Source organism: Gastrolobium bilobum, unplaced genomic scaffold, assembly GCF_033153095.1.
Source record: "Gastrolobium bilobum isolate Gb01-03AN ecotype WA unplaced genomic scaffold, APGP_CSIRO_Gbil_v1 utg2673, whole genome shotgun sequence".
Taxonomy (NCBI): Eukaryota; Viridiplantae; Streptophyta; class Magnoliopsida; order Fabales; family Fabaceae; genus Gastrolobium; species Gastrolobium bilobum.
Window position 1 is genome coordinate 347,712 of NW_026898407.1, and position 9,959 is coordinate 357,670.

Genomic DNA, 9,959 nt, shown 5'->3' on the forward strand with positions numbered 1-9,959 from the left:
TGTGCACTCTGTTTCCTTGAGTTCCCTATATTTGCAATCCTACATAGGCACATGTACCTTTGTATTTGAGGGGTCCCTCTCAGCCTCCAGAAAAAAAACTGTTCCTTTTTTTTTTTAGCATTCATTGTTTCTCTCTCTTAAAAAAAAAAAAACAAAGGGTCTCTCTCTCTCTCTACAATCCCTTCACTTTGATTTTCTGTCTTCAATGCTAACACATGATCCTCTACATGTAATCCCACCATACCTTGCTTAAAACCCTTTTGATCTCTCTCTCGTTCTCACCATGTCCCAAGGATCTCCTCTCTCTCCTCCTCCTCCTCCTCCGCTTCCAACCGCCGAACCCTGCAACCAACCCTCGTCGGAACCCGATACCCACAAGGAGGAAACCACCACCACCACCACCACAAACAACGCCGCCCCTCCTCCCGCCACCACACGGAACCGCCCCTCCCGCGCCTGCACCATTCGCGCCGCTGCCCGCCTCTATTCTGCGTCGCAGCAGGAGCGCCGGCCCAAAGCCGCGAAGAAGGAGCAGCGCCGCGAGGTCTCGCCATCGCCGTCGCCGCAGTCGCAGCAGCTGCAGCAATGCAGCAAGATCGTGACTCCGCTGGTGGAACCGCCCCCGCTCTCTCAGTTGCCGCGGTGGAAACTCCGGTCCATGTGGGAGTTAGCTTCCGTACTCAATTTCTTGCATGTGAGGTTCAAAGTTGTGATCTTTTCGTTGGATTGGGTCCCTGGGGTTGTTATGCATTCGGTTTTTTAAATGTTTTATTGTTATCTATGTGTTGTTGTTGTTGCAGCTATTTAGGCCTCTTTTGAATATATCAGTAGAATTCTCGGCTGAAGAATTCGAGACAGCTCTTCTTACCCCCAATGACACATTGAGTGATATACATATGCCTTTGCTAAAGGTTGGTGCTTTTTGTTTGCTTCTTCGAGTTTGTGGTTTGCTCTTTTGTTCTTCTTTACTGCCTTTCGTCTTTCTTCTATGAATGTAGGTCTGAAATCCTAATATTTGTGGATTGTGTTAGTTTATTACTTGTTGTATTTGCTTATTAGAAGTTTATAACACAGTGCATCGTTGTGTTTTTGTTAAATTTCACTAATTTTGCAATGTTTATAGTTATGACTGTGCCCCTTGAATTGAAAATTATAGTTTTATGCTAGTTTAGTTTAATGCCATTGCCAGGCTGTAAGAGAAATTTCAGAGCTATGAAGTGGAATTCTTCTTAGTGTAAAATCTTAGGGGGTGTTTGGTTCAAGGATTCTCATGAGATACCTATGCAATTGTAAGTAGCATTTTGTCTTCTCCATGTTTGGTTGAAGTTTTTTAAAAATTTAGCAAGCAAACTTGAATGCCCATCATTTATCAATTGTGAGCAAAAATTTTGTGACAAACACAAAGGAGAAATGCCACTTCTAATGTGGTATTCTTAGATGAATGGGGAAATGGATAAAAAGTAACATAGATTTACAAAACTTTAATTAATTTACCCGGTAATATTTTGTCCAACCAAACAACTTTTTTCCAACTTTACCAGCAAACTCACTTTCTTACAATTTCCCCAGTAATTCTATTTACCTAGTAAAAAAAAATCTCTCCTTTACCAAACTCCCCCTAGGAGGCTTCTGTGATTAATAGAGAATAGAGAACTCCACCGGACATTTGCTTTGGTTACTGCAAGCATGGATGTAGTCATGTGTTTTGAGAATGTCTTAAAATGACAAATGTGAGAGCTTTTCCAACTTTTCTGCTTGAATCGGTCAAATCCAGATGATAAACTTTAGGACTATGACTCACCACCCAACCATTGGGATGAATCTTTATTCAATGGTATAGTTGAAACTTTTGGAATCTGGGAATTGGTGGAAGGAACTAAAAGCTTAACGCTCGCAAGTTTGAAGTTTGTGAGTATATTACTGACTGATGGACTCATGACACAATAAAGTTGATTAGTATAATGTTGTGAGATGGACAGAATTGCTTGCGAATAGTTGCATGTTTGACTGATATTGGTAAGTACAGAGCAGGTACTTGATTGGAGGTTTTTGTTGGATAAATGAGAAACCCTTTTTAACTTTTGGAAAGAGAAATATGTGTTGTTCCTTTCATACACGAGTGTTGAACTGGGGACTTCTGCTGATTGTGTATGCTCTAATTTAGAGGCCCATTTCACTTTTGAAGGATAGTGTGTTAGTGTGCAACCATTAAGTTTTGTTCATTCCTATAGGTTTTGAGTACAAAAATTATTTGCTTTATGAAATGTTTACAAGTTCCAAAAGTACATGCATATTTTTTTTACCCTGGGCTTCACCCACGTGTTGGCCCTATTCCTAATGTTCTGAATGCAAATCAATCTCAAGGACAATCAAGATCATTTTTGCAAGACACTGATATATACTTTGCTGGACAATTTATAAAAGAGGTTAGGCATTGTCACAAATAAATTACGAAAAGAAAAGGCCAACTTCGAAGTATTCTCAAAGCATTTTGAGACTAAAGACTTCTTTGTACCTAATTCTTTCTGCAAGGTTTCTAGCTTGAACTAGTTTCCTAGCAGATGTAAATATTGTGTAAAAATTGGAGGATTTAGCTCTGTATTGAAATTCATTTGCTACAGTGAGAAAATGTTTATATTAGAGGCAGGAGATGTTCTACAAGTCCATGATCTAATGAGTTATGGACAGAGATGAAGTGATCCAAAACAATGGTGTTTCTTGAACTCATCTAAAATGCTAAATTTAGGGTTTGGGTTGACTGTTGTAATAACATCAATCTTGCATGAGTCGTGTAGTTGTGTATTAGGTACATAGGTTGATAAATGATAAATAGATAGTGGCGAGTGAGAGAAAGTTGAGGCTGTTTAATGTTAGTGGTCTTGCACTTCCAGATCTTGTAGAGGTGCTTGAAGTTTTGTATTTTAACTTTTAAGCTGTGGTAGTGCAATGAACTCTGTCTCTCTCAATGTCTATGCCACTATAAAATCTATACTTTCTTTAGGTCCATGATCTATTGAGTTGTGTGCGGAGAAGGGCTAATCAAAACTTTGCTGATACTTGAACTCATTTAAGTTTTTTATTGGGTTAATTATCAATTTTGCATTAGTTTCTTTGTGAGTGGGTGGGTAGGTATATTGTTAAATGGGTGAGAGGAAGTCAAGGCTGTTTAATGTAAATGGTCATATGTTCAAGATCTGGTAAGAGGTGCTTGATATTGTCTTTATAGCCAGAATTATAGGGCAATGATCTCTCTCAATGTATATTCCCCTGGAAAATCAATACGTTCATCTGTGTACATTGTCTTATGTTTGCAAAACTGCTGCTGATATGATAATAATTGTTATTTAATCTTTTGATAGGCAATCCCTCCCATTACACGAATGGCACTCTCACGTGATACTTGGGTAACTGTACTATGCAGAAAACTGAGAGATTGGTGGCACTGGGTAACAAGATACTTTTTATCCAGCAAGCTGATATTTGAGAATAATGTATATTTTGTAGTTTCCTGAGCTAATATGAGGATCAATGCAGGTTGCTGATGGGGATCTTCCAATTGTTGCTTCACATGGGTAAGTAGTCAACTAGTCATGCAATATCGAAAATCCCATGTTAATCTATATGCATTGCTAAGTCTCTGGTTATGCTGACATGACAGGGCGGAGGTTGAAGTATATAAATCACTTGATCCAGAGGTCCGTGTGGTCATCTTAAAAGCATTATGTGACATTCGTGTCGAGGTACTCTTACTGTTTAATGTTTATGTATCTATATGTCTTATATCTGTTTTGCTTAAATGGATGAATTCACTATGGTAGGATGAGGTCACTCTGCTTGATGTTAGCTTGGATCTTATTGGAATATTAAGAAAAGTCCATTCATGCTGAGCACTGAATTAAATGCTATTATGTTCAATGCATGGCATTTCCCCTTTTATTGCTAGTTAATTTTGCTTTGTTTTTTGTTGCAACCTTCCTTATTTGATTTATTTTGTCCTGCTTCCTCTATCTTTCACATCAAGTGGTTTTTTGTGCTTGTGCATTTAACAAGGATGTCATCGTGAGCCTCAATAATTTGTCTTCTAATACAATTCACACAGATTCATGGAGATGCATGGCCATGCAATATTATTTGTGGTCCAATGGCTTTATTGTCTAATTAGGCCTCCTTATTCTCCAATATCTTTCTTTGGGGAGTTTGAAAAGCGTGGGGGTGGGGTGGGGCAGCATAGATCCCAAGATCAAAACCTTCTGAGTGCATCCATGTGGGAGAGTGGGGGGAAAATCATTCATAGCCTGACTGGTCTTACTTTGATTATCCCTTTTAGTAGTGTACATAATGAGTAAATTTGGCTAATATTTTGCAGCAAGAAGATATCCGGAGTTACATTGACAACTCACTCAAACATGGTGTTCAACTTTCAACATTCCGTAAGGAGCGTATTGGTGGTGATTCACATGGAGTCTCTTATTGGTAATACACTCTTGCTTTCACTTGAGTTCAAAATTTGAAATGTCATATTGGAAAGTCAATGTAGATTTATATCTGTTATTGCTTTTTATTTATTTTGGCATTTGATTAGCACAGGTATGAAGATGACCCAATTATTGGTCATAGGTTGTATCGGGAAATAAGAAAAACTGAAGTGGTTCCACTGAAGAAAGGCAAACCAAGAGGTTCCCAGGTTCTTTCTACTACATCTTACCAGTGGGAAACAGTTGCTACAAATTTTGATGAATTTCAAGATGTTTCTGTAAGTTACTGAAGCTAGTCTATCTATGTTCAGTTGGCATGCTTCAACAATTGTTGAGTGTTTTGCTTGGAATTGGGACTTTTGTGTTATAGGCTTATGACCTAGATAATGAAACACTTGATAGATTAATAAATAAATTAATATGATCTGATATATGGAATCAGAAATTAATCCTAATTCTATTGTGATTTTGACCCGAAGTTATAAGTAAACTTATTGAGTAGGAATCTGTAATTTAGTAGAAAATCCAAAATTAAGTATTGTCCTTAAATACAAAACCATTAGATTCACAAATTATTGACCAAACCTAATTATAATGAAAATCAAAACCTTGAATGTAAAAATCACCTGATGTGCTCACCAATATTATTTATATTTTTTTGTATTTCATTCTTCATACCCATTTCACATGGCTGCTAAAAATGAATTGTCTTTTTCTGAAGTATTGATAAGAAAATTGAAAAACCCTGTTGTTGAGTTAACTAGTGAAAGAAAACTACCGAAAGAACAGTTTTTCGGTTCACAATATCAATAGAAACCTTTACTTATTTTGATAGAAAGAGAAATTTATGAAGTGGATGGAAGTAAGTACAACACATCCTGTAGCATACATGTGCATAAATAATAAGAAACAAAAAAAAGAATGAAAAAAACTATCCCGTTTGATATTTTTTGAGAATAGACCTTGAGAATAATACCTGAGATGCAAGATGCACAATTTGCTGTCCAAACAAATGAGGTGATTAAGCTTCATTTCTGAAATTCATGGCATTTCTGGCCTACCTTATAGTCCAAGTGAAAGCAATTCACATTACAACGAAAGATTTTGCCTGCCTTTGTGTTATGAGAACATTTAATCGTAGTTCTCAATCCTGGATAGCTACCAACCCCAAAACCGCGATAGCAGGATGGCTGCTATACCAAAGATTATGAATACACGATAAATAATTTATACTACACATAAATACTCAAAAATAAAAAATTACCTAAAATTAAATACATTTTCATTATCAATCTAAAACCGCTATAGCAGGAAAGTGGATAGCAGGATGGCTGCTATGCCAAGGATAATGAATACAAGATAAATAATTTATACTACACGCATAAATACTCAAAAATAAAAAAATTACCCAAAATTAAATACATACTCATTATCAATCTAAAACTGCTATAGCAAGATAGTGGATAGTGGGATGGCCGCTAAACCGAAGATTATGAATATGAATAAATAATTTATACTACACACAAATACTCAAATAAAAAATTACCCCAAATTAAAGACATATTCACTATCAATCTAAGGCATAAATCCACAAGTCAATAATCAAACAGAGCAAAATTGAAGCAGGAAGTGTGCTTGACTGGAAATAAAAGGACAGTGGCTGCAAACTTGCCGAAACTGAGCAAATAGCAAATAAAGGTATGTAACAAATAACAATTGTCTAACAAGTTTGGCGGCTGGGCCATCTATGTACCCAAACACAAAAATAGTTAAATAAGTAACAAGCATAATCAAAATAGAAGGAAAGACTATTTAAGAAAAAAGACCTGTGCAAGATAGATATGGGTCAGAGCTACGCGAAAGTGGAAGCTGTACAAAACAGAGGCAACAGAGCAAAGACCTGAGAATGGAGACTGGGGCTGCTAGAAATGTTTGGCCAAAAAATGCTTGGGCTGCTGGAAGTTAGTCAGAAAATGCATTAGAAGAATACTGATGTGCGAGCAGGGGGTTGGGGCTGCTGTTTTTTTATTTTATTTTTTATGGATGAAGGGATTCAAACCTTAAAATCCTTAATTACAAAAGTTGCCCTAAAAATGAGTAGACAACGGCAAAACAGTGGGCAAAATAGGGATTTCATCCCTGTTAAGAGTCATGGCAGCTATCGGCACAATTCCATCATGAAGGGCCATAATCTTGGCTGCAATCTGCAACAAGTAAAAATGTGATGCAACTGGCCAGAGGCGCTCTGCCCCATATTGCTGCTGTAGCAGCAATTTGTCACTATTAACTGCAGTGCATTTTATACAAATTAATACATTCCAAAAAACTTTATTTACTTAATTGTAGTTTGTAAAATAAAATAAACCCCTCCCAGTAGAAAGAATGTATGACATATTTATTACTGCACTTTGAGCTCCTTTATTTTTTTTATTTTTTTGGTGGGGGGGGGTTAGTTTAACATTGTTAGTCAGACTGTAAGTCTTCATCAGTAACGTGAACCAGATAAATCAAAATTAGCTGCGGCAATTATTTAATGGTATCAGATGTTTGATGTGGTTCAATTGTCATGTTCAATCCAATTCAGTGGTCTAATTATTTTTTAGTTTCATTATAAAGTTTGAGAATGCTGAGATTTGTTGATTATTTTCAGACGATAGGATTGACAGTTATTTTCTTTTTTCCTTTTTCAAAGTAAGGGAAACAATAAAAGAAAGAATCACCTAACCCTCCTCCACTTTTTATATAGATTGCTTTGCAACTTCTTTATTTTTCTAGTTGAGCTAAGTCTTATTTGAATTTCTTCATCTGGTTGGACAGGAGAAGCTTTTCTCAAGTAAAAACAGAATGGAGGCTTCTGTAGGGAAAAAGCTGAAGATAGACATGCTTCCTGAAATCGAGAAAGTTCACAAGGTACTTTATTTTGATGTTTGTTTACTATCCCCCCCCCCCCCTTCCCTCTCTCTCTCTCTCCCCGCCTGGTTTTGTTATCACTGGTAGGGGTTGAGAAAATTGAGAATTGGCCTGTATATTTGTGCAGAGAAAGGAGAGGTCTCTGAAAAGGCAGCACAGACAAGCTCTTCTTCTTGATAATTTCTTGGGTGTTGATGGACTTGCCCCAGGGCGTTCACTTCGTGATAGGAAACCTGTTACCTACACTTTTGGTAAGAGCATGAAGTTTTACCTATTATAACTGGAGCCAACATTTTTTTGGTGTTGGTAGTTGTTGAGCGCATAACAGAATAATTTCATTTTTAACACCTGTAGCTGGCCTTCTCATTCTCCTGTTCTTTTTCCACATGTACTACCACAGTAACCTGTTTATTAGACATCACCCTTTTTTTTAGCAATTGGGTTGTTTTGCGTATGTTGGGGCTCTAGGTACCTTCTATTGTTTGGGGGAAGTAGCCTGGATATGGTGATCAATATCTACATTCTTCTTTGGGAATGTCTGGTCTAAGAAGTAACTAGAAAGCTTTCACATTAGCAGGGGACTGCCAGTACAAATACAGGGATAATTTAGTGGGACCTTCTGATGGTGGGTGTTGGTTTTTGGATCATCCAATGAGTCATTTGATCTGATAGATGTGTCTTTGGATTTTGCCTAACATTGATCAGCCTTTCTATTTTCTACAACCACTTTTTTTTTAGTTTAAAAAATGTAATTTCATCACCAAGCTTTATTTAATTTGACTTTCCCCTGCATTAATAGTGGTGAATCGTGGTAAGGAAATCTAGAAATGAATAAGTTAACAGTTTCATTATGCTTGCAAGATGCAGCTTTATACTTTGGTATTCTGGTTAACTAGAATCATGATCAAAATTTTCACCTGAACAACCTGATTTTCTGTTTGGTTGGACAGGAGTCAAATTACTTCTTGAGTATCGTTATGTTCTGATTTTACATTGACCTATATTTTGACATTACTATCATTGTAGATGATTATGATCGATCCATCAATGAGGCAATCAAGATAACCAAGTATGGAATTCATCTTTTTAGCTTACATCCTGTTCCTCTCTCTCTCTCTCTATATCTATCTATATATATATGGACTAATCATACTCATTTGTTTATACTTTGTACTCATGGCACATGTATCTGTTTTGTCCTTTATCAGACGGAAACAACCATCCCCAGAACCTATACCCAGGAGAGAAGCAGGAGCAAAACCGGAAGCTTTAACTAATGGTAAATGGAGTGGTCCTTCACATGCTTCTCAACATCTGAATTTCGATGTGACATCCCCAAAATCATCTGACTTTGATGATGTGGAGGAAGATCATCAAACTGACACAATGGATCGAAGGTGTGTAGATTTTTTCTCCCTTCAAATATGTTCTGATGCCTTTTATCTCATTTTGACTAATGATCTTTTTTTTTCACATCAGCAATCGGAGAAGACAGAGGCCTAGTCGGTATTCAGAGAAAGAGTTCGTTGAAGCAGTGTCAGATAATGATGCTGACTTTGACAGTGACGATGATATTGTTGGAGAAGCCGTATATGATGAAGAATATCTCCGGAAACGCAAGCAGAGCAGGAAGGGTTCTAGTAGCTCAGCCTCCGAAGGAGATGAAGAATATCACTGGGATGAAGACAATGTTGAAGATGAAGAAGAAGAAGATGAAGAAGAAGATTCCTCGAGTGTCAGTGAGGATAGTGAGAAGCCCCGTAAATTCAAGCAATTGCCAGGCCGTACTAGGAGGGAAACTAAACTAAGGTCTGTGGATGACATTCAATCAGGTCTAAGACGCAGTAAGAGAGCAACTAGAAACCGTATAAACTACCGACAGTATGAGATGTCTGAGTCAGAAACAGAGTTTGTTAAACCTGAGAAGTCTAATAATGCATCAGATGATCACTCAGATCCCAGTGAGAATGGGGAATATATGATGCAAAGTGAAGATTCAGATGACAATGATAATGAAGAAGTGGAAAAGAAAGTAGTTGAGCCTGATACTTACCCTGCAGTAGGAGAGAACCAATATCCTATTGCTTTAGGAGAGGAGAATGAACAAAACCAAAACCAGCCTCCTGAAAAATCAAGTAGTCCGGGTCAGGAGGAAGTTGAGGGCATGAGAAAGAGACGTTTCCTTGATTTGAATGAGCTTGCCCCTGCCTCAGGTTTTGATGATAGTCCAAATACAACAACAAAAGATGAAGGCAATGATGATTTATAAAGTTTTCTATCAGGGAAGCCAATGTGTATGATAATAGAAATATAAATTTTGTTATATGCACCAAAGGAAGAAGTTACGACCTATTCTCTTCCTATGGCAATCTAAGCAGCCATTGGTGCATGGTTTGCCACCTGAAGTAGCATGATACTGAGTTGTGTAGATTAGGTAGTCATTTTTTTTTTTAACTACTTAGTATTTTCTACATTCAAAGGGTTTACGAAAATGAATGAGAATTTGTTGGGCGTTATTTAGCCCATCCAATCGATGTATAATAACTGTTAACAAGTACTGTAACTTTAAATAGA

The 9,959-nt window shown here is 37.2% G+C and overlaps 1 protein-coding gene across 2 annotated transcripts; it reads left to right on the plus strand.

Annotated features, from left to right (window-relative positions):
* Positions 1-157: 157 nt before the first annotated feature.
* LOC133315828 (DDT domain-containing protein DDR4-like) lies at positions 158-9,959 on the plus strand. Of its 2 annotated transcripts, none has more exons than XM_061517498.1 (12): positions 158-694; positions 801-911; positions 3,360-3,446; positions 3,535-3,572; positions 3,659-3,740; positions 4,367-4,473; positions 4,588-4,753; positions 7,293-7,385; positions 7,513-7,636; positions 8,412-8,454; positions 8,594-8,782; positions 8,865-9,959. In XM_061517498.1, exons 1-12 carry the CDS (start codon positions 284-286, stop codon positions 9,652-9,654), a joined length of 2,241 nt encoding a protein of 746 aa, XP_061373482.1. In that variant the 5' UTR covers positions 158-283; the 3' UTR covers positions 9,655-9,959. The 2 variants fall into 2 exon arrangements, with proteins under 2 accessions (XP_061373482.1, XP_061373483.1); XM_061517499.1 differs by having other exon boundaries at positions 4,588-4,684.

Bases quoted from the DNA above. Each gene is read 5' to 3' on its own strand.
- LOC133315828 (XM_061517498.1), top strand. From the start codon at position 284: ATGTCCCAAGGATCTCCTCTCTCTCCTCCTCCTCCTCCTCCGCTTCCA. The intron at 4,474-4,587 runs GTAATACACTCT...TGATTAGCACAG, and splicing joins TCACATGGAGTCTCTTATTG to GTATGAAGATGACCCAATTA. The intron at 7,637-8,411 runs GTAAGAGCATGA...CTATCATTGTAG, and splicing joins ACCTGTTACCTACACTTTTG to ATGATTATGATCGATCCATC.